This window comes from Ochotona princeps, chromosome 1 (assembly GCF_030435755.1).
Source record: "Ochotona princeps isolate mOchPri1 chromosome 1, mOchPri1.hap1, whole genome shotgun sequence".
Taxonomy (NCBI): Eukaryota; Metazoa; Chordata; class Mammalia; order Lagomorpha; family Ochotonidae; genus Ochotona; species Ochotona princeps.
Window position 1 is genome coordinate 113,437,550 of NC_080832.1, and position 21,953 is coordinate 113,459,502.

Here is a 21,953-nt window from a genome sequence, read left to right on the forward strand (position 1 = left end):
AGAAAGTGGGGGGCTCTTTTCCCTCCTGGGAGCCCCCAGGAGCAAGATTCTCCGGCCACCTTGTCCCTCCCTCATGAGCTCTGTCCTGGCCACACTGCACCAAGGGGGCACTGCCCCCAGGTCTCCCAACAAAGGCTGGGGGGTTGCGGCTTTCTTCCCCCTGCAGTAGGGGTTCCTGAGGGTAAGGATGGACGGGGTGGCAATGAGGTTGGCTTTGAGCACCCACAAGGGGAAGCCAGTCCTGAGGCAGCACTGGGTACTCCTGGGTCATCACCCCCTTCAGAGTTCCCGATGCTGCTCAGGCACCCCCAGGCCTGGCTGGAGGGAGGAGAAGGGGGCGGAGTGTGTCCCTTTAGTAGACACTGCTCAGGTATGGGTGAGGGATTTGGGCTGTTGAGCTGCAGCAGCTGCAGGGGAGTGAGGTGCCAACCCAAGCATAGTGGGCTCTGTCTGGTCGTCACCACCACAGAGGGTGAGTCCCAGCATTTTTGTGCAGGATACCGCAGTCCTGGTCTGCCCCTGGCTGTTGCTTTAACACCCCCTTTTACAGAAGTGACCATGAAAGTCACAGGGCATGTGGGCGCCAGAGCAAGCACTGTGGCTAAGGACTGTGTAAAGCTGGTCAGGCCAAGGGTCCGCTGGAGACAAGGGGCTGGAGGAGCTAAAATGTCACCAGAGGAGGGGCAGATCCATCAGGGATGCCACGGAAGCCGGGCTGGACCCAGTCTTCAAGATGTCCAGGGTCTGACCTGTGATCCCAGCCTTTAGGTCTGGGAGTATGAGCGGGGAGGCGGTGGGCAAACTTCCACACTGTGGGAAAGCCTGACTGCCCATCAGGATGGCAAAGACTTAGCAACTGGCATCGAGGTAGCAAGAGACTGACAGAAAAGCGGGGTGAGTCCTATCTGTGTGGCTCCCGAAATCAGAACTGTGGACTCTGCCTGTCCAGCTGGGGTCTGATTAAGGTTCCCCCCTGCCCCTCTGCCCGTGGGCCTACCTGGCCCTTCATGACCCCTTCCTCCAGCGTGCTCCCGGGCCAGCTCAGCAGCTCCTGGTGCTCCTGGTGCTCCCGGCTCCCCAGCTTCCAGAGGCAGGACTCTTGCTGTTCTGCCAGAAGCTTCTTCAATTCAGATTCCCCAAAACCTGAGGGCCACAGAGAAGGGCCGAGTGATCGGATAGTGGAGGAGGCCCTTGGCGTTAGCATCGCCCTCCCGCGGGCCAGAGCCGGTGCCTCCTAAGATCCCTGGGACCTTGCTAATGGGTCTGTACAAACGAGCTGACTACCCTGAGCACTGCAGAAAACAAGGCCCAAGTCGGGGGCTGGCCCTTCCAGGACCCCTCCTGAACAGGGCAGGGCCAGGGGCTGAAGGTTAAGAGCCATGATCTCATCACAGTGCCTGCGCAGCGAGGCCTCAGGTAGAGCCAGGACTTGTGCACAGTGGCCCCCGAGGACACCGCAGGCAGCCCACTGCACACCCAGCTACCCCACGTCTTCCTGTACGTGTCTCCTCAATTATGTCCTTTATCATAAAGTAGCAAATGCAAGCATGATGGGCTCCTCTGTTCTGGGAAGCCCTTGAGCAAATCCACCAGAAAGTTGTGGGGAGAGGGACCCAATTTCCAGCCTCTGAGGAAGGGAGCTGCTTTGAGGCCCCTATCCCTCAACTCAGGGGATCTCCAGGGAGGCGGTGTCTGAACCTGACTATCAAGGACAGCTGCTGGTGAGCCGGAGGACCCAGCACCGGGCATGTGGACATGACCACACCCTCTGGCGCCATGGGTGTTGGCAATTGTAAGTGCTAGAGAAGGGAGAGCTTGCTGTTGCTGTGTCCACAGAGCCCAGGTTGGGCAGGGAGTAGGGCGGAGCCATTTACAAGGCAGTGGCTGGGTTCTCCAGATCTCAGCCCAGCCCCTGCCTCCTGCAGCCTGCCCCCGGAAGCTCATGTCGCCTGGGCTTGTTCTTGCAAAAGGCAGGCCAAGTTTATGCCCTTGGGGGGGAGGTTGGAGTAGTCGTTCAGCATCCCTCCTGAAGCCTGGTTCTAGAGCCCAAACCGCGGGCACCGAAGTCGCAGCTATGCTCCTCTGGATGCCCTGTCTAACCGCTTTGCGCCTGGGCTTTCTCCCGGTACCTGGAGACAGCCGGCTGTTCCCAAAAGTAATGCAATCTTTTAGGAGAGGGGCTGGAAGGTCATAACCATCAAATTCAACTGTGCTTCCTGTTTGGGGCTCCATCACAGAGGTTCATGATGGGAGAGCCAGGACTGCAGGTGGCCACTGTGGGGTCCCACCGCTATAGTCCCCACCTGCAGGCCTTCCTAACGGGAATTCCTGGAGGACCGCGGTGGGGGCGGCCCTCTCCGCAGTCATCGTAGGCCTCTGCTGTCATCTGGTGGTAGGATCTGGGGTTGCACCCCTGAGCCCCTGGCCAAAGTGGGGCGAGTTTGGCAGGAAAAGGGTCCATTTACCCACTGTGTCGGTGAGCCGAAAAGCCTTCCTCAGCGGTGACTGTAGGGTGACGATGCGTGGGACACAGAGTTGGAGGGAGCTGTTCTCGTCCTCCATTTTCTCTTCCTCATGGAGCAAGGCTTCCTTGGAAGGAAAACAGGGTGTGCCAGGTCCCTGAGCCAAGGACAAGAGCCAGGACGTGCAGCAGCAGCCCGTGGCCCACCCTTCCCAGGGAAACAGGAAGAGGAACAGGAAAAGCTTTATAAAGGTCTGGGAAAGGGACTGCCCTCCTGGGCCCAGGTCACCTGCACACGAGACACCCCATCCCCGCAGCCGACATCGGCCCCACAGCAGACCTTGACCGTGGCTGATCTCTGAAGCTGCTTGTACAGACGCAGGAGGCGGTTCCAGGGTGTCAGCCCTGCCTTGGAAGAGGCCAGGCCGGGGTCATCTGCGCAGGGGGAGAGGAGGCTGATGGGTGCCCAGCGGGAGGCTGCAGGCCAGGGATGAGGAGGATGCTGAGCCGCAGGTGGGGTTGCCCAGTTTCCGCAGTTCTGGTCAGTTTACAAAGGGCATCTCCACCAGTCCTTGCAACTGTCCTCCTCTCTAGACAGGTGCCAATTGTTGCTGTTTCATAGGTGAGGACACTCAGGTCGGGCAAAGTGCCGTTGTCACCCTGCTCCGTGGGGGTGGTGGAGTTGGGATTAGAACTCAGGCCCTCTGACTACAGCACCACCTTCCCCCAAACCTCCACGCTGTGTGTTGCAATCTCTAGGAAGCCCAGGAGGGGGATGGTTGGGAGGCTGGGTGGGGCTTCTCCCTTTATCTCCCCCTTTTCCCCAGATACACTGAAAAAAAAGAGAATGTGGAAACAATGGTAACACCTACTTTCCCGTAGCCCTTGACCCTTTGGGTCCTAATCAACTATGTAAAGATCATCAAAATAATAATAATAATAATAATAATAATAATAATAATAATAATAATAAAAAGAAGCTCAGGAGGGAGAAGGTCCCTGGGCAGTGCCTGCCCTGTGCCCACCCCGCCCCACCTTACTCACCGTCTAGCAGGTGGTCCTTCTCGTCCCCTGTACAGTCCTCCGCTGGCCCCCAAGCCCCTTGCAGGTATTCTGGCTCCAGTTCCAGGGCCCAGGCCAAGCAGCTCCTAATTCCACAGCACAGTCAGGGAGGGAGAGGGCAGCCTGCTGGGTAGCTTCTGCCCACCCTCTCCCCCCACCCCATGCTGTGCCTCTTGGGGTCTTTATCATGGGGGCAGCTATGCCTCCCAGAGCAGCCTGAAGAAGGCTGGAGGCAGAGAGAGGGCTGCCAGGGGACAAGCAGGATGCCTAGGGGAGAGAGAATGGCAAGGGCAGGGTCTGGAAGAGGAGCTGCGGGCACTGGGGGGGCATTGGGGGCCTAGCCTGCCCTGGCACTGTTCCTTTCCAGCATCCAGGGTCCTCTCACCTGCGTTTTGAGCCCCACCCACACTCCCATGCCCCTGCCCTTCCCACTCAAGTGTCTTTTAGCTTTTTTTCCACTCGGGAAGTCCCAGCCAGGGTATCTCCACCCCCAGCTTTCACCCAGGTGCCCCCAGGTACCACCATCCCACCTAGGGTCTCCATTCTACCCTCTGGTGCCACGCACCTGTCTGGGGCCACCATGTCTCCGGGGGCCTCCCCTGCTGGCCGCTGCTTTTCCTGCCCCTCTTTGGATAGGTTGTCCAGCGTTCCCTGGCTCCCCGTGGGCAGGGCGAGCACCGCCTCCACAGCCTGGGCTGCCACCCTCAGGACCTCCTTGGGGTCGGGGGTCTGGGCTCTCATGTCTTCCATGGCCAACCCCAAAGGGTTATGCCGTGGCAGATGTGTGAAGCCCTGGGGCCTAGCCACAGACAGGGTGCTGGGAAGGGTGGCAGTTGGCCCTGGTTCCCTCCCTCTTCCTCCCTGGCAGCCCAGCATCAGTGTGCCAGCCCCCTGATCCTGTACAGGAGCCTGTCTGGGGCTCCTCCGGCTGCCCGTGCTGCTGGCCAAACTATGGAAAAACCGGAACATGGACCTGCGGCCCAGAATGCGTGGTTGAGGGGTTGGGGCTGGGGCCTCCATCATGGGAGGGACCCCTGACCCAGGGTGGGAAGCCAGGGCAGCCACCTTAGGACCAACTGTTAAAGGAGTTTTCAAATTAAACCTCTGGGGGTTCTAGAAGGCCAAGACCAGATTGGGGGAGGGGTGAGTTAAAGGCAGAGGCAGCTCCAGGAGGGCCTGGGAGGGAGTGGAGGAGACAACCAGGACCCCAAGAGCAGGGCTGGGCACTCTGTACCCTTCTGTTCCCGGGGAACATTCCCAGGGCCTGAAACAAGTCCCCTCCCTCTTGCCCTCAAAGAATGCAGCTGCCGGGATATCTGCGGGTCTCGTTTGATTTAGAAGGCAGAGAGACAGGGAAAGACAAACAGCATCTTGCATCAGGCTGGGTCTGGCTCCCCAAGGCTGAATGGAGCCCAGAATTCCATCCCCCTCATCCACGTGGATGGCAGAGTCATCACCGGCTGCACTGAGACAGGAAGTGGCACTAGAAGTTGAACCCTGGCACCTGATAGGGATGCCAGCGTCCCACGCAGCATCTTGACCTAGTACTGCTGTGTGTGTGTGTGTGTGTGTGTTGTTTGTTTTAAGTTTTATTTATTTGAAAGGCAGAGCTATAGAGAGGGGAAGACACACACATACACAGCTCTATCATTCTCTAATTCACTTGACAAATGAATACAACAGCCAGAGCCGGGCTGGGCCAGAGCCAGGGGCTTCTCCTGCTGCTCCCTCGTGGGTGCAGGGGCCCAAGCACTTGGGCCATCCTCTGCTTCCTGCCCAGGTGCATTAGCAGGGAGCTGGATAGGAAGTGGAGCATCCAGGACTCGAACAGTGCTCTGATGTGGGATGCAAGGGTCGCCTACGGCGGCTTGACCTGCCACCACGTTTTCATCTCTGCTTACCCACCTGCCTCCTTCGGGGTTTCCAGTCTCAAGGGACCACCAGAGTTCCCGGTGCACAAGTCTAAAGTTCTGGCTGAACTTCAGTGTGGTATTATCACTTCCCACCTACAGATCACCAAGCGAGCTCCAGGAGTCTGGGAAGAGTTCACTGGCCGGGCTGGGATTCGACTTGCTCATCTGTGCAATGGGTGTGGTCCACAACACTTACTTCCGGGGGTCATTGAAGCGGTCCAAATTGACTGGATCAACAAGACAAAGGTTGATAAGGTGTGAGGGTTGCAACAATTGGGAAACTTGGCCATCCTGTGTCTTTGGCTGATTAAAGTGGAGAAAGTTCCAGGACAAAGGTTGGTGTTTCAGGCAGAGGTGGGCGAGGGGCAGCCATGGTTTTGCTGGGACATGGGCTGCTGTCTGGTCCCCTCCCCACTGCCTCCCAGTCCCTGGCCTTCCTTCTGGACGGCTGGCTGATGCGTCCTCTAGAGGGAGCTGATTGCAGTCGAAGCACCCGGCACCTCTATGGTCGCTAGAGCCGTGTGGGTTCCTGGGGCCGCGCCGGGACGGCAGAGGCTGCGTGGGGAATGCCCTAACGCCTACTACTCCTGGAAGCTGGGACGCCCCTGTCCCTGAGAGCAGCCAGCAGTCCCTCAGGATCTGAGGCTTTGGCCCAAGTCCGGGCGGGTAAGCTTGGGAGGGTTGCCCCAGGCTCCCTAACCTAGCAGCTTCAGGGGCCCCAGGGTGGGGCAGGAAGCCCACCCGGGAGGCTGGCGGGGAGCCGGGTCTGTGGAGGCTGTAAGGCTTGCCGGGGCAGTTGTGCAGCCCTCTGCAGGGCCTGTTTTCGCCAGCACTCCCTCTGGCTTTGTCCCCCTGTCCCCCAGCTTCCTCTCTGGCCTTGGCTCCCTGGATGAGAAATCTAGGGCTTTCAGCAGTCCAGGAGATGGGGAGTAGAGGACAGAGCCAAGGTCAAGGACAGGCAGAAAACTCAGGGCTTCCACTGCCCCAGGATCCCTAGACCGGGTCTGAGGCCCATCCAGGCCCGTCTCCCTGAGGAGTATAAGTCTTGGGCACAAGAAGGTTGGGGTGGGGGCTTGGGGTGGTGAAGCGTTTGCTCTTATAGAAAATGGAGCCATTCGGGTGTGGGCAGGACATCTGGTTTGGCACAGGCCACTGCCTGGGGGCTCTGCTGAGCTCGGCTTGTGCCCTCCAAGAGTGAGCCTCTGAGGAGGTGTTAGAGGGGCCGGGGCTGCATCTTACCCCCAGGTGCTGGGATTTGGGGAGTAGGGGAGAGGGATGGACATGTGGTGTGGCAAGGAGCTGCCAGGGAGGAGGGGCTGTGCCAGGCTACACAAGCCTGGCTCCCAGAGGTGAGGGACAGGAAGGTGGGCCTTAGGCTGTCCCTGCCCCTAAGAGGGTGAAGGCTAGGGAGCTGGGGGACACAGGTGGCCCAGCCCTCCCGCTCCCCTTCACAGAGAGCACCTGGGGAGCTTTCAGAATGCTCCTGGATGGAGAGGAAGGCGGGTGGGTGGGTGGGGGTGACACCTTTTAGACTCAGGAGGGGAGGGGATTGGGAGGCTGCTGGTCTTGGTCGAAGGTGGGTGACTCCCTCCCCAGGGCTAGGAAGACGGGGTGCTTCTGTCATACTGATGGAGGCAGTTGTGGGGAGACAGGGCTGCAGCACCAAGAGTGTAAACTGAAAGTGAAACACAACAGGGCCAGGAAGCACTCCTTCCGCCTGGGCTCCAGCAGAACAGCGCCGCACCCAGGACCAGGTACCGAGAAAAACCCAGCTGGGGACAGGAGAGCAGGTGTGAGGCCAGGGTACATGGTGGGAGGTCTGGAATAAGGTATGGGGTTGGGGTACATAGGGTCCAGCGGACAGAGATGTGAGGTCAGAGGTTGGAGCAAGTGGTGAGGCTGGAGTACACCCCCATATGCTAAGAAGCTGGGGTACACGGCTTGGGGCCCTGGGGATATGAGGTGAAGCAGGTTAGGGGGGCTCCAAGGCAGGAGTGGGGAGGGCACAGGCAGTTGGTGAACATGAAGACCCCCCACCAAGGCCCTCTGAGAGTTCCCCTTCTGCATGGCCACCTGAACATCCACATGGTTGACCTAACTGCCCGACGCGCTCGGCGGCCTCGGGCACCAGCGTCTGTGTGCTTCATTTTTCCCACTTGTAACATGGCTGTGGGAATGTCCACCTCACTGGGCTAACGTGGGTTCTCAACACGGCACATGCAGACAGCGCTCCAACATGGTAGCCCCACACTGGAGGCTCTCAGTAGATGTGCCCGGCCAAGGGGCCTGGGCTGAAAGAGAGCTGTGCTCTGACATGCTCAGAGGAAGTGAGGCCTTCGGAGACAGCTTCTCTGGGTGACTGGGTGCGGTGACCACCTGTGGTAGGCAGGTGCTGGGTGGGGCTGGCCTCTGGAGCTGGCCCATGCAGTCACAGCCACACCCCCCAGGAGGCCCCGGCTGCTGGCCTCCAATGGCAGTTGTCCTTGTTGCCTCCCCTTTGCAACCCTGGCTGCCTCGATGGGGAGTGTGTGACGTGCTGCGCAAGCTCCCTTTGCTGGTGCTGACACTACGGGGACCCAAGGAGATGGCGTGAGAAGTCCCAGGGACAAGGGCTTGGCAGTGCCGCCTGGCATACCCACATCTCATGTATCAGTGCCTGGGTGATTCCCCTTCCAGATGCCTGCTGATGTGCCCCTGGAAGGCAGCGGGGGTATCTCAGGGAGGCAGTGTGGGAGACCTGATGGAGTTCCTGGCTCCCAGGTTTGACCTGGGCAAGCCCTTGACTGCTATGGACATCTGGGAAGTGAACCTGCTCCTAAGAGATCTTTGTCTTGTTTTTCTCTCAATTAATTTCTATAGAAAAAATTTTTTTAAAAGAGGGACCGACATGGTGCAGGGGGCTAAGCTGTCACTTGCAACTTCAGCATCCCCTATCAGAGTATTGATTCAAGTCCTGACTGCTCCACTTTCAATCTGGCTCCCTGCTCATGTGCCTGGGAGGACAATGGAAGATGCTAGGAGACTCGGATGGAGTCCCTGGCTTTGCTCTGGCCCAGACCTAGCTATTGTGGGCATTTGGAGAGTGAGCCAATGGGTGGGAGATCAGCTGGTCTACCTCACTCTTTCTGCCTTTCAAACAGAAAGAAAAAAAAAAGTGAAGATTGAAGGGTGGGGACAGCCCAGAGACAGTAGGGTCCCTGGGACAGGGGATCTCCAGCGTGCTGGCGAGGCCTTCTCTGGGGTGTCCTGTCCCCCACCTTAGCTGTTTCTCACCCATACCCACAGGCTGACCCTGTCCTCCACTGAGGCCTGAACAATGGCATCCGGGCAAAGCCCAGGCCCACCCAGCGAGGGGTGCGATGAGCCTTCACAGCCCCGCAATTCCGGTAAGGGTCTTCTGCGCCCCCATCTTGTCCCTCGCTGGCCAGGGAGGGGGGAGCAGGTGCTGCAGTCAAAGTTAGGCCCTTTGGGATAGAGAGAAATCAGAGGGCAAGGCAGGGAGGCCAGAGGAAGGGGAAGGAAGGGAATTGGCTGTTCTATGATCCCTGCCCAAGAAGAAACAAGGAAGTGGGCCACTCCTTATGTGGGCAAGTCTGCAGAACAGGGAGCAATGGCTGTGCCTGCCTTCCCTGTTCCCATCCACGGCAGCAAGGCCCAAGCTCAGCCTGTCACAGGCAGTTCTGTGGCCTACCAGCTCTGTCATCGTGTCCCTGTGTGACTTTTCTGGGCTGAAGACCCAAGTTTTGTTTTGTTTTCTGTAGTCCCTAAATCCCACAGAATGCAGGAACACAGTATGCAGGAACCCAGGCACCTGGGATCACAGCCTGGCTCAGGTGCCCAGTCCTGCATAGAATAAGGGGCCCTGCCTTCCTGGGAGCATGTGGGCAGTGAGCCCCACCTACCAACACCTCCTCCCCCAGCACTGACCCCTGGCTTTGACCCGCAGAGCAGCAGGTAGTACAGGACTCAGAGGAGGTTTTCCGCAGCTATGTGTTTTACCGGCACCAGCAGGAGCAGGAGACCGAGGGGGCAGCCGCCCCTGTTGACCCCGAAATGGCCTCCTGGCACCCAGCACCTAACAGGTGAGCTCCAGTGCCCTGGCTCCCCAGGGACTGTCCTTGGAAAGTGGGGGTTCCCACGGAGTCTCTGAAGGTCCCAGGGTGGGGCTTGGGGGCAGGAGGATGGAGGTGGAGAGGAGGGATCCTCTCCTCTCGTTGTCCATTTTACATCTGGTGCTCTCCACCTGGTCTCAGACCTTGTACTTTCCTTGGCACACTTCTTGTTCCTGAGCCCAGCTATCACGCCTAAGAACATTGCGCCACCTGTGGGAAGTGGCAGGGTGGGGGCGGGGCTCCCAGGCCACTGCCAGACTGTCTGGTGACCCACCTGCCTGCCACACCTCCAGCATGATGGCACAGGTGGGGCGACAGCTTGCCTTCATCGGGGACGACATCAACCAGCGCTATGAAGCAGACTTCCAGAGCATCCTGGAGAAGCTGCAGCCCACAGCCGAGAATGCCTATGAGCTGTTCATCAAGATAGCCTCGAGGTAGCCCGCAGGCCCCACCACTGGGCTCTGTCCAGCCTATGGGAGGGCCCCTCCTGGGTGGGGACACCACCTCTGTCACAGATGCGCTGTCCTAGGGGCTGCGGCTAACTCCCAGTGAACACCTGCCCCGCCTCTGTCTTTCTCTGCATCCCAGACTCCTCTTTTGAGCTCTGGTACCAAGGACCTGGCTAGTTATCTTAGGACTCCAGAGGGGGCCAGGGTGGGGATTCCCTCAGTGTACCCCAGCATGGACAGGCCAGAGACCAGAAGACTGCTGACCTGCTGGCCCTAGAAGTGCATCCTTGTTTCTGTAACCTGCCATCCGAGGGGTAACCTAGTGTGGTGGTCAGAGAGACCACAGGTCTGGGGCCTGAGCCTGGCCCTGCCCTGCCCTGCCCTGCCCTGCATTGGTGAAGCTTCCTCCTGGCCTGCAGCCTCTTTGTCTGCAAGTCGGGGTCCACCCCGCCACTGGCAGTCCCCTTGTTACCGCCTGAGCTAGGGGTCAGGCTTGCGGTCTGACAGCAGCTGCAGGTGAAGGCAGCCACGTCCAGACCACATCCTCTGAGGCCCATGCCCCACTCCGCGGTGGTTCCAGGACCTATCCTAACCTCTTCTTCTGTCCTCTTCTTCTTTCTCTCTGCCATGCCACGGGCTGCCAGGCCAGCAGCGAGGCCCACAGGTAACCTCTGCCTTCAAGTTCTACTCTTTGTGCCTCTTAGCACCCACAGCCTATCAGGGTACACCCTGCAGCAGCAGCAGGTGGCTCAGGCACCCCTGAGCTTCCTCAGACACACAGGCTCCTCCCAAATTGAGGTTGGATTGAGGTAGCCTCTGCTGCCTCGATTCACAGCTAAGCCATTTAGCTTTCTGTCTGGGAAAAGGGCGTGGGAAGGTGTGGACAAGGGAGGCGGGGCTCCCGCTGACAGGGTGCCCTCTGCCTACAGCCTGTTTGAGAGCGGCATCAACTGGGGCCGAGTGGTGGCCCTCCTGGGTTTCGGCTACCGCCTGGCCCAGCACATCTACCAGCGCGGCCTCACGGGCTTTCTGGGCCAGGTGACCAGCTTTGTGGTCCGCATCATCCTGGATCGCCACATCGCCCAGTGGATCGCGCAGCGGGGCGGCTGGGTGAGTACCCTCTGGAAATGCCATGACTTTCCCGCTCCTCCAGCCCCTCTTTCTCTCTGACTAAGCCTATTGTCTTCCCTGGCAGGTGGCAGCCCTGAGCTTGGGCAACGACACAGTCCAGTATGTGATAGCGGCCCTGGCTGTGGTTTTATTCTACCAGTTCGTGGTACGGAGATTTTTCAAATCATGACTCCCAGCAGGGACCCTCTAGGGTTCTTGCTGACACCCCTGCCTGGATTGAAATCAAGTTTCCTCCCCTCCCCCCTTAGGGGTCCCTCCTCCAGTACAGAAGCTTTAGCAGGTGGGCACTCCAGCATCAGAGGGCCCTGCCATGGACCAGTCCAGTGCGGAGGTGCCCCAACACTGCATGGTGCTAATGGGCCTGTCAGAGAGAGGCTAGAGCCTTATCCCCCAGCCCGCTGGAACCCCTTAGCCCTGTCTGGAGGGCAACAGGGCAAGAGGCTGGTAACCACTTTAATGGTTTTTAGCTTTTTATAATACTCTAGAGAGAGCCCTCCCCAAGCCCACCGCTCTGCCCTAAGTCAGGACATCCCGGGCAGAGTGGTCAGTGGTTCTACTCCATGTCCCCAGGACCTAGCTCTCCTGGAAGGGTGGGTTCTGAGAGCTGGGGTCCCAGCTGCTCACCCAGCTCTGCCCCCTGTTCCCACCCCACAGTGCTGGACTCTCAGGGATTCTGAGCTTGGGGAGTGGGAGACTGTCAGTGCACCCTGGTGCTGTCTGAAGGAATCCACTGGGTCCCTCCACACCTGCCACGGGGGTCTCAGCTCTTTCCCTTTCCGAATCTCCCCTCTCTCAAACCAAACCATCGTTCACTACCCATGAAGGGCCTGCTCCACCGTCCCTGGGGAGCAGGACACTGCTGATCCATACTGCTTGAGTCAGGGCTTGTTTTGTCAGTACAGGGAAATGGGGTACAAGGTTCATCTGGAGAGGGACCCTGAACATCAGGCAGAACCCCAGAGGCGGGATCCATCGCTGGGTGTGGACAGGAGAACTGTGAATACTTGAACTCTACCCCCGACACCAGTCCTCACCGGCATAGGCCACTCCTGGGGGTGGGGGTGAGGGGAGAAGGGGTCTTGAAGCCAAAAAGCAGGGAAGGGGATACAGCCTGCCTGTTACTCTCTGCCCCTCTGTTTGAAATAAATTGTGCATTTCCCCCCAAACTTGCCACTGTTTTGTGTCTTCTGCTCCATCTCCATAAGGCCGGGCCTCAGGGCCCTGGACCTGCCTGCTGCTCACCTGGCATTTTTCCCAGGAAAGGTGGCACGCTGGGCCTCAGAGTCCTCACCTCCAGCTGTGCGACTCGGGCCCCTCCTCTAACCCCTGTTCCACCCACTTCCCGCCTCTGTTGGGGTCCCTGAACTCCTGTCCCCAACAACTGCACACATCTGAGGCCCCGTCTTGCCTCTCATACAGCCACCTGGACCGGGCCTCACTTCCCCTCCCTTCCTGGGGCCACCACCCACACTCAGCAGAAAGGCCTCCTGGCTTCATTAGCTGTAGCTGGGACACAGTGTCCCAGCCACTCCTTCCTAAGGTCCCCACGGCCACACACACACACATACACACACACACACACAGGGCTGTTTTCTTTCTAGCAGTCAGCCTGCCTGGGAGTCCCTGCGGGAATGACAGTCAGGGGTGATCAAAATAACAAGCACAGGGGCGCTGCAATGTTCCCAACTCCAGTCCTTTCAGGTATGGACACCCTGGTCTGCGTGGCTGACACCCTTCCAACAGTCACATGGGAACCCCACAGGACCCACGAGCTTCCTTTTCTCACTCCCTGGGGTAGGCTCGTCACTCCCCCAAGAGTCCCCCGGCAGCTGCAAGCAGCGGGGACCAGCAGGGTGGCAGACAGACAGCTGCAGAGGGGGCCCTACAAGGCACCCCAAGTGCTCAGGAAAAGCTGGGACAACGTTGAGGACCACGTGCTGGGACACGCGGGGACTCTGCCATCGATGCCCAAAGACGGGGTGCCGGATGCTCAAACTCCCACATCACACATAAGGAAACGGGTGCCTTCACGAGGGCACTGGCTCGAGGTCTAACGGTGAAGCCGTTCGGGTCCGACTCTGGTTTGAGTAGACGCGGTGCAGGATTGTCCCTTCGATCCTTCAAGCAGCTACCTCCGCGACCCGGTAGGGATGGCAGGATGGAAAGATGGGAGAAGGCGCGCGGGCTGCCTGAGTCCAAAATGGCCGCAGCCGCTTCGCGTACGTCACGTGCCCTTTCGTGGGCGGGGCTTCCTGGTTTTGAATGGCAGCGGCGCGCGCAGAACAGCAGAGCGTGCGCAGTGGAGCTCCTAGTGCTTTTCTGAGGAGCGAGAGGGAGCTCTGTCCTGAGGCTGCGAGGCGTCCCGGGAGGTTTCATCCTGTCCCTAGTCTGGCCACGCCATCCCTTTATCCAACTGGATTCCAATCCCCGGGGGTGAAGTGTTAGGATGGGCAGAAGCACTGTGGGGATCCTCGAAGAAGTCAAGCCCTGCAGAAACTTACTCCTCGAAATTCGCCAGTTCCTGAGCTGGCACTTGCGGGGCTCATCTCGGAGTTTTCGGGTTCTGCGCTCCTCCCCCAAATCCAACTACCTTTTTTTTTTTTTTTAAGATTTATTTATTTTTGGAAAGGCAGATATACAGAGAGGAGGAGAGACAGAGAAAAAGATCTTCCATCTGATGTTTCACTCCCCAAGTGAGCCGCAACAGCCGGTACACGCCAATCCGATGCCGGGACCAGGAACCTCTTCCGGGTCTCCCGCACGGGTGCAGGGTCCCAAGGTTTTGGGCCGTCCTCAACTGCTTTCCCAGGCCACAGGCAGGGAGCTGGATGGGAAGCAGGGTTGCCGAGATTAGAACCACCGCCCATATGAGATCCTGGCGCGTGCAAGATGAGGACTTTAACCACTATGCTATCGCGCCGGCTCCCAACAACCTTCTAATAATGCGATCTTGGGAGGCCACAGGCGACAGCTTGAGTCCTAGGACCCCTGCCACCCACGTGGAGATCAGGATTAAGTTCTTAGCTCCTGAGCCTTCAGCCTGGCCCAGCGCTGACTTTTGCACCAATTTGGGGATTGAACCATCATCACACAAGATATCTCTGTCTCTTTTTCAAATAAAATACAGACATAACATCGTGGCACTTGGGACCCGACACGATGGCTCAACTGGCTAATCCTCCCCTTGCAAGTGCCAGGATCCCATTTGGGTGCCGGTTTGTGTCCTGGCTGCTGCACTTCTCATTCAGCTCTCTGCTGGTCAGAGCTAAGCTGATCCAAAGCCGGGAGCCAAGAGCTTCTTCCGGGTCTCCCACACAGGTGCAGGGTCCCAAGGCTTTGGGCCGTCCTCCTCTGCTTTCCCAGTCCACAAGCAGGGAGCTGGATGTGTTAACGATGAATGATGGGTGTGTGTCTGAGTGTTGTGGTGTGGCATTGAACTGGAGTTCCTTATGAGTGTGGCCACTGTCATGCTCAAGGCTCAAACAGGCCACACCAACCAGGGCATGCTGGGCACGTGCAGTGTTGGATACTGCAAAACAAGGGCAGGAGAGGCCCTGAGCTGGACCTGGGAGCCTGGTCAGCCCATCTGCTGAAAAAGCAAGAGGTTTCCAGAAACCTTGGTAACACTGCCATCACACTGTGTGTGAGAAGGGTAGGGGGCCGCCCAGATGCCGAGTCTACTATCAGGCAGGCGTGAGCCCTGAGGAGGTGCCACAAACCTTGGGGTATCCAGAGTGCCTCCCACACCACCTTTCAGAGGGTTGGCCACTGCACAGCTCCCCCAGCTGCTCTATCCTTCACCATCCCAGGTGAATTCTTCCCCTGCCATGGAACCTTCTGAGACTCCCCATTGGACCCTGAGGCCACTAGGCCGATTCTGGCCAGGGCTTCCCATCTGCTCACTCACAGACAGAACCTAGTGATGCGAAGATGTGTGAGTCACAGTTCTGTCTCTGAATGGGTTCTGGGGCCACTCCTTCTAAGCAGGAGACCAGTGGGAAACCTTGCTTACTGTCACTCATTCAAACACTTCCTGAATCCCTGAGGCCTCAGCACCCCCACGTGGAGCAAGAGTCCCTGATGACTCAGCTCTGGTATTTGTGGCATCACTAATGTAACTGGTGGAGAGCAGGCAGGTGCATGAAGACTTTCTGCCGTGTTCTGTTTTCAAAACTGCTGTACAACCACGATCCTCACTTCCATTTTCAAAGACTTGTTCTATTGTTCGGAAGGATTTCTTTATTTGAAACGCAGAATTATAGACAGAGGGGAAGAGACAGAGTGAGATCTTCCATCAGCTGATTCACTCCTCAGATGACTACAACAACCAGGGTGGGCCAGACCGAAGCCTGGAGCAGGAGTTCCCCAAGGAAGGACAAGTAGAAGACAAAGCAAAGGATACACAAAGGGAAGGGGAGAGTCCAGACAACAGTCACCCTGCAACCTTCCCATACACATTCTGAAGGTCATTCCAAAGCCATTGGCAAATGTGGAGAGCGGGACTATGCCCCAAGATGGCGTTTGTTATTGTCTTCTCGCGGCACAAAGGCAGTAAACAAGTTTTAGGAAGTTGCAGAAGATTGGTTCAAGGTCTCATGCAGTCTGCACGGTGTGCACGTGATCAGAGTTGTGATTGGTGTGTGTGTGCGTGATCAAGGCTGTGATTGGTGTGTTTGGTGCGTGGCCAAGCAGCCCTGTTGGGATTGGCTGTTGATAGGGTTTTAACCTAAGTTTGAGAGAGAACAAAGAAGAAGAAGAACAAAGAGGAGTAGTGGTAGAGTAGTGGTAGTAGTAGTAGTAGAAGAGGAAGCCTGTAAATATGCTGTAGTTACTGTCCTTCTGTATTATACTTGGATTTCTTGTTTTGTTATGTTATGTAATTAGTTTGTCCTTCAATAAATCCTCATAAGAGCAAGCACCTGTGTCGGAGCTTCACTCGCTGGACGAGGGACCCCGTTAGGCAAAGGGCAGGCGTGACCCCCATCTGCACCCTGGGTGGCAGCTGGAACTGCACACAAGGCCTATTTGCCCAAGGGTTGCCTGACTGCATCTTGAAAGGTTCTTACGGGCCTGGCAGCGTGGCCTAGTGGCTAAAGTCCTCGCCTTGAACGCACCAGGATCCTATATGGGCACCAGTTCTAATCCCGGCAGCTCCACTTCCCATCCAGCTCCCTGCTTGTGGCCTGGGAAGGCAGTCGAGGACGGCCGAAAGCCTTGGGACCCTGCACCCATGTGGGAGACCCGGAGGAGGTTCCTGGTTCCTGGCTTCGGATCGGCACAGCACCAGCCGTTGCAGTCACCTGGGGAGTGAATCATCGGACGGAAGATCTTCCTCTCTGTCTCTCCTCCTCTCTGTATATCTGACTTTGTAATAAAAATAATAAATAAATCTTTAAAAGAAAAAAAAAGAAAGAAAGGCTCTTGCTAAGTGGCTTTCATCAGAATTTTCCTGGAGGCAAAGTAGAGCAGCCAGTCTGGGTCCAGCACAGTAGCCTAGTGGCTAAAAGTCCTCATCTTGCATGCGCCAGGATCCCATATGGGCGCCGGTTCTAATCCCGGTGGTCCCACTTTCCATCCAGTTCCCTGCTTGTGGCCTGGGAAAGCAGTTGAGGACGGCCCAAAGCCTTGGGACCCTGCACCCGCATAGGAGACCTGGAAGAGGCTCTGGGCTCCTGGCTTTGGATTGGAATAGCTCTGGCCACCGTGGCCTGCTTGGGGAATGAATCACTGGATGCAAGATCTTCCTCTCTGTCTCTCTTCCTCTCTATATATCTGATTTTTCAATAAAAATAAAATAAATCTTAGAAAAAAAGAGAGAGAGATAAGGAGGGAGGGAGGGAGGGAGGGAGGGAGGGAGGGAGGGAGGGAGGGAGGAAGAAAACAGAGCAGCCAGAACAGAAACTTGCACCCATATGGGATCCTGGTGCTTGAAGGGAGAGGATTAACCAATTGAGCCACTGCGCCAGGCCCAGAATTTTCCTTTTATTTTCAGAGGATACACAGATCAGAGAACAATTAGAATCACCAATGTAATAAATCGGACATGTTCTGCTTTTGGGTACAACACACTCACACACATTCCAGTATGTCTCAAAGATGCATGCCATTATAACCATGGGCTGCAACAGCCGGGACTGGGACAGACCAAAGCCAGGAGCCTGGAAACCCATCTGGTTCTCCCGTAGAAGTGGTAGGGGCTCAGGTACTTGAGTTATCTTCCACTGCTTCCCCTGGTACATAGCACAGAACTGGATTGAAAGTAGAACAGCTGGGACTTGAACCAGAGCTCATATCATCACAGGTGGCAGCTTACCCTGATTTGGCACGTTGGCCCCTAGACTAAGCTTGTTTCCATGGCAATTAGAGAAAAGCAAGAGAGGAAGTGAAAATCAGAACACAGCTTGTTAATCTTCTGTTGGTCCCCAACCTGCTAATACTGTCTTTAGCAACATAAGTTATGTGGCCAGAGTAAGACATTTTTCTCCATTATCACAAACTGCCTTTCAAATACACATCTTCCTACAGTAGAAAAGAAGAGACGGGGGATCTCAGCATTAATCTGAGCTCTGAGGCAGGAGGAAATAAACCTGTGTGGAAGACTAGTGACAGGTGTCGCATGTTGGCATCACAGACCTCCAAGTCAGAGAGACTATGGAATGATTATGTGCGTTTTATAGATGAAATACAAGTATAAGTGGAAGGAAAATAAACATACACCAAAGAAAGAAAACACACGGTGCAAGAACAATTGCACCATTGGCTTAACTGTATTAACTTGACTTCTTTGCATAAATAATAAAGATATTAGTTTTGTTCAAATCTCAGTTTAAATTTAGAAGGGTAGTCACAGACTTTTCTTTAGCTGCAGAGACAAATCAATAAGATGATTGTAAAGCCCTGGCGAGGAAAACAGGAACAGAAAGTACTTTACCACTTTGGGAAGAAAAACAGAAATGACGGCATAAGCCCATAATGCTACTTCTCTTATGAAAATGTTAGATAAGATTTGGGGAGGTTGAGGCATTCTGTGTGTTTGTTTCCTAATGTATTTACAGAATTTAAACGTATTTGGTACCGTAGAGAATAAGACAGTTGAGTCTTATGGTTTCAAACTGAACTGTGTAATTTATTTTAGACTTGTGTTTTGAAGCTGAAAAGTTTAAGGTTTTTTGTTTTTTAGATTTGTTTATTTGAATGTCAAACTGTCAGGGAAAGAGGGATAGACAAAGAGATCTACTTGTTGGTTCATCCCTCCTAGATATGCAACAGCCAGAGCTGGACAGGCCAAGGCTGGAGCCCCAACTCAAGGGTCTCCACGAGGGTGGCAGAGACCCTGGTACAGCGGGCCAGTGTGCACTGACAGCCACAAGCTGGACTGGACATGGAGCAGCAGGGATGCAAACTCGCTGGGCCACAATGTCTGCCCAGAGGGTTGGTTTGTTTGAATTTGAGAAGTGGAGTGACAGGAAGGAAACAGACAGAGATCTTCCATCTGTTGGTTCATTCTCCTAAATGGCTGCAACAGCCAGGTCTGTTGCCAGGCCGAAGTGAGGGTCCTATCTTCCACTGTTGAAAGCACACTGGCACTAAGCGGATCTGAAGCAGAGTAACCAGGACTTGAACCCGTGCTCTGTCACAGGGTCACAGGTGGAGGCTTATTCTGGTGTGTCGCAGTGCTATCACCCAGTATGAAGTCTCTGAGATAACTTCAGATCCGTGCTTGGTTCAGCTGTTAAGGTGCCACTTGTAATGTCCCCATCTCATATCTGAGTGCCTTGTTCAAGTCCTGGCGACTTGGCTTCCAATCCAGCTTCCTGCCAGTGACTACCCTGGGACACAGAAGATGGCTCATGTACTTAGGTGCCTTCCACCCACTTGGAAGACTGGATTTAGTCCTGGCTTTGCCTCTGCCCAGCCTTGGTTGTCGCAGGCATTTGAGGGTGAACCAGTGGAAGTTTGTTATCTCTCTCTCTCTCTCTCTCCCCCATCTTTCTCTCTCTTTCTCTGTGTGTCATTCTGTCTTTCAAATAAAATATGAAATAATTTTAGTAAATAGTTTGGTCTATTTACTATATATAATATAATATGCATATATTATATATATTATATAATATACATCTACTATATAATACAAGAATTGTTTACAGGGCCCGGCGGCGTGGCTCAGCAGCTAAAGTCCTCACCTTGAACGCCCTGGGATCCCATATGGGCGCCGGTTCTAATCCCGGCAGCTCCACTTCCCATCCAGCTCCCTGCTTATGGCCTGGGAAAGCAGTCAGCGACAGCCCAATGCATTGGGACACTGCACCCGCATGGGAGACCCGGAGGCGGTTCCTGGTTCCCGGCTTCGGATCGGTGCGCACCGACCGTTGCGGCTCACTTGGGGAGTGAAACATCGGACGGAAGATCTTCCTCTCTGTCTCTCCTCCTCTCTGTATATCTGACTTTGTAATAAAATGAATAAATCTTTAAAAAAAAAATTGTTTACAATGCTTAAGACTTCTTTCTTGGTTGACTTGTAAATCTGCCCTGTGAAGAATTCAAATTACTTGGGGACAGAAAAAAATCAAGTATATTAACTTTGTACATGTAGTATAAATATTTAAAAGGATTTAATTAGCTAAGTTCATAAATGTTATGAGTAACGTTCAAGCAAATTTAACACTTCAAGCCTGTGGGCTAATTGAACATTAATCAAAGAACAAGTTACTGCTCTTATTTTTATACAAAATGTACAAGATTTCTAAATAGAACATCAGGTTATGCAAGTAAAACTTAAAAAGCTTCAGAAAATTTGCTTTCAAATGTGCAACTCTAATCAACTGAACATTGAGCACCAGCCACTGTCCACAGTCCCTTGTTTTCCCCCAGATGCGTCCGTCCCCATGGCTGTCACACACCCCCACCTGTTCCCATCCCAGTGCTGCCCTGGATGGAGCCTGTGCTGGGCTTCTCCCCAAGGCTCCATTGCCCTCCTTCCTGGGAACTCTCAGATTCAGCCCTGCCTATTTACGGCAAATAAAAATTGCAGGAGGCCATTGTTTTGGTCTAGACTACACAAGGGACCCAGGGAACAGGATGAAATATTAAAATGAAGGCCCTCCTGAAGTTCCCCGTCACCAAGCTGAAACTCCGCTGCTCATCCCATCCACAGTCAGAGGTCGGCACCTCTGTCAGAGCCGCCTCAGTCCCTGCTGCTCTGCTTCTGAGCCAGCTCCCTGCTAACGTGCCTGGGAAGGCAGTGGATGATGGTCCACATCCTTGGATCTCTACACCCACATGGGAGATTCGGAAGAAGCTCCTGCCTTCAGCCTGGCCCAGCCCTGGTCTTTGAAACCATTTGGGGAGTAAATCAATAGCTGGAAAATCTCTCTTTATCTCAAATGTCAAATAAATATATATTTAAAATTTCTCGCTAGGGCCCGGCACAGTAGCCTAGTGGCTAAAAGTCCTCGCCTTGCATGCACTGGGATCCCATATGGGTACTAGTTCTAATCCTGGCTGCTTCACTTCCCATCCAGCTCCCTGCCTGTGGCCTGGGAAAAGCAGTCGAGGACGGCCCAGAGCCTTGGGACCCTGCACGGGTGTAGGAGACCCAGAAGAGGCTCCAGGCTCCTGGCTTTGGGTCACCTCAGCTCCGGCCACTGCGGCCGGAGTGAATTATTGGGCAGAAGACCTTCCTCTCTCTCTTCCTCTGTTTATCTGATTTTCCAATTAAATAAATAAAATAAAACAAAATAAAATAAAATTCCCAGCCAGGTCAGGTTCATGTGGACCATAACAGCTCCCTCGGCCGTAATCCTTCTGTAAAGGTGCCCCGGAGTAGCTGATGTTCTCCCATCAGTCATTTTTCCATCGTTCCCTCATCCCGTCCTTTCGGTACGGGAAAGTCAGGTTCGCAAGCCCCAGGGCACTTCCTTGTGATCCTGCTTTCCTCAGCCTTTGTTGGCAACACCAGCGTCCTCTGCCCAGCTCGCTCCAGCTTGGGGAAACGAAGTGTCAATGAAGACCTGAAAATTGTGATTCTCCCATGATTAGGATGGCTCTCCGTTTCTCTTTAGATGCTCCTTTGGAAATATCCTGGGAAAAAGTGCCTCGAAGGTTCTCGTCCCTCAGCACTGCTGAGGTCAGGCCTCGCAGCAGCTCACCTGCGCTCACCGCGGCCACAGAGACGCAGAGTCCTCCGCGCAGCCTAGAGGGGCCGCGGCCGGGGGGCGGGACTGGAGGCTCCGTGAGCCTCGGGGTTGGTTGCACGCGAGCTCCCGCCCCTGTGTGAGTGTCTGTGAAGAGTGCCTGGGTTGCTGACGGCTGTCTGTCTTACCCCTTGACCAATCCCCTTTCTCCTTAAGGGTCCCCGAGTCCCGAGCGCTCCGCCTACTGTGCATCTCCCCTAATTCGGGGTCCTGGGGGGCTCGGGGTGGGGGTGTGTCAGGACAACCTGGATGTCACCTGGTCGTCTTTTTCCAGGACCCCAGCTCTGAGTGTCCTTCGAGAAGGAGATGGTGGGAGACCCCGAGGTCAGGGTGGACAATGCCTGCGTGCCTGTTGCCCATTGTCCTGGAGCAGGTGCCTGGGGCCTTTTAGGGCCCAGGGTGAAAGCTGAATGGCCCCATCGCACACTCTACACTGACTGGCACGGGCTTCTCTCCAGCTGCCGCCATGGCGAGACTCGCCTGCAGATGAGTTACTCTCCCCCTACCCCCATCACATGGAAAGAGAAGTTTCAGGAGAGGAAAGTTGGAGAAACCCCAGCGTTTCCAGAATGTGTCAGAACAGACTCCTGAACAGGAAGCAGTAGTTGGGTGTTCATTTTTTACATAGA

General features: G+C 55.5%; 2 protein-coding genes across 8 annotated transcripts; one reads left to right on the plus strand and one right to left on the minus strand.

The window, feature by feature from the left end:
* Positions 1-279: 279 nt before the first annotated feature.
* LOC131481350 (gametogenetin-binding protein 1-like) lies at positions 280-4,631 on the minus strand. Its single transcript, XM_058669791.1, has 6 exons — positions 4,089-4,631; positions 3,506-3,609; positions 2,751-2,896; positions 2,466-2,589; positions 998-1,143; positions 280-318 (listed from the first exon to the last, which is right to left on the minus strand). Exons 1-6 carry the CDS (start codon positions 4,544-4,546, stop codon positions 280-282), a joined length of 1,017 nt encoding a protein of 338 aa, XP_058525774.1. The 5' UTR covers positions 4,547-4,631.
* Positions 4,632-5,666: 1,035 nt separating this feature from the next.
* BAK1 (BCL2 antagonist/killer 1) lies at positions 5,667-12,097 on the plus strand. 7 transcript variants are annotated; one of them, XM_058664412.1, is made up of 6 exons: positions 5,667-5,771; positions 8,722-8,822; positions 9,383-9,518; positions 9,842-9,985; positions 10,930-11,110; positions 11,196-12,097. In XM_058664412.1, the coding sequence occupies exons 2-6, from the start codon at positions 8,753-8,755 to the stop codon at positions 11,298-11,300; spliced, it is 636 nt and encodes a 211-aa protein (XP_058520395.1). In that variant the 5' UTR covers positions 5,667-5,771; positions 8,722-8,752; the 3' UTR covers positions 11,301-12,097. The 7 variants fall into 7 exon arrangements, with proteins under 7 accessions (XP_058520395.1, XP_058520423.1, XP_058520401.1 ...); XM_058664440.1 differs by having other exon boundaries at positions 9,445-9,518; XM_058664418.1 differs by having other exon boundaries at positions 5,669-5,691.
* Positions 12,098-21,953: the final 9,856 nt, after the last annotated feature.

Excerpts from the sequence above, each read along its gene's own strand:
- LOC131481350 (XM_058669791.1), bottom strand. The coding sequence starts at position 4,546 with ATGATGGAGGCCCCAGCCCCAACCCCTCAACCACGCATTCTGGGCCGC. Across the intron at positions 2,897-3,505 it reads GAAGGACCACCTGCTAGACG|ATGACCCCGGCCTGGCCTCT; the intron begins GTGAGTAAGGTG and ends CCCCCTGCGCAG. Across the intron at positions 319-997 it reads AAGGGGTCATGAAGGGCCAG|CCAGGCCTGGGGGTGCCTGA; the intron begins GTAGGCCCACGG and ends TCCTCCCTCCAG.
- BAK1 (XM_058664412.1), top strand. The coding sequence starts at position 8,753 with ATGGCATCCGGGCAAAGCCCAGGCCCACCCAGCGAGGGGTGCGATGAG. Across the intron at positions 9,986-10,929 it reads TTCATCAAGATAGCCTCGAG|CCTGTTTGAGAGCGGCATCA; the intron begins GTAGCCCGCAGG and ends CTCTGCCTACAG. Across the intron at positions 11,111-11,195 it reads TCGCGCAGCGGGGCGGCTGG|GTGGCAGCCCTGAGCTTGGG; the intron begins GTGAGTACCCTC and ends CTTCCCTGGCAG.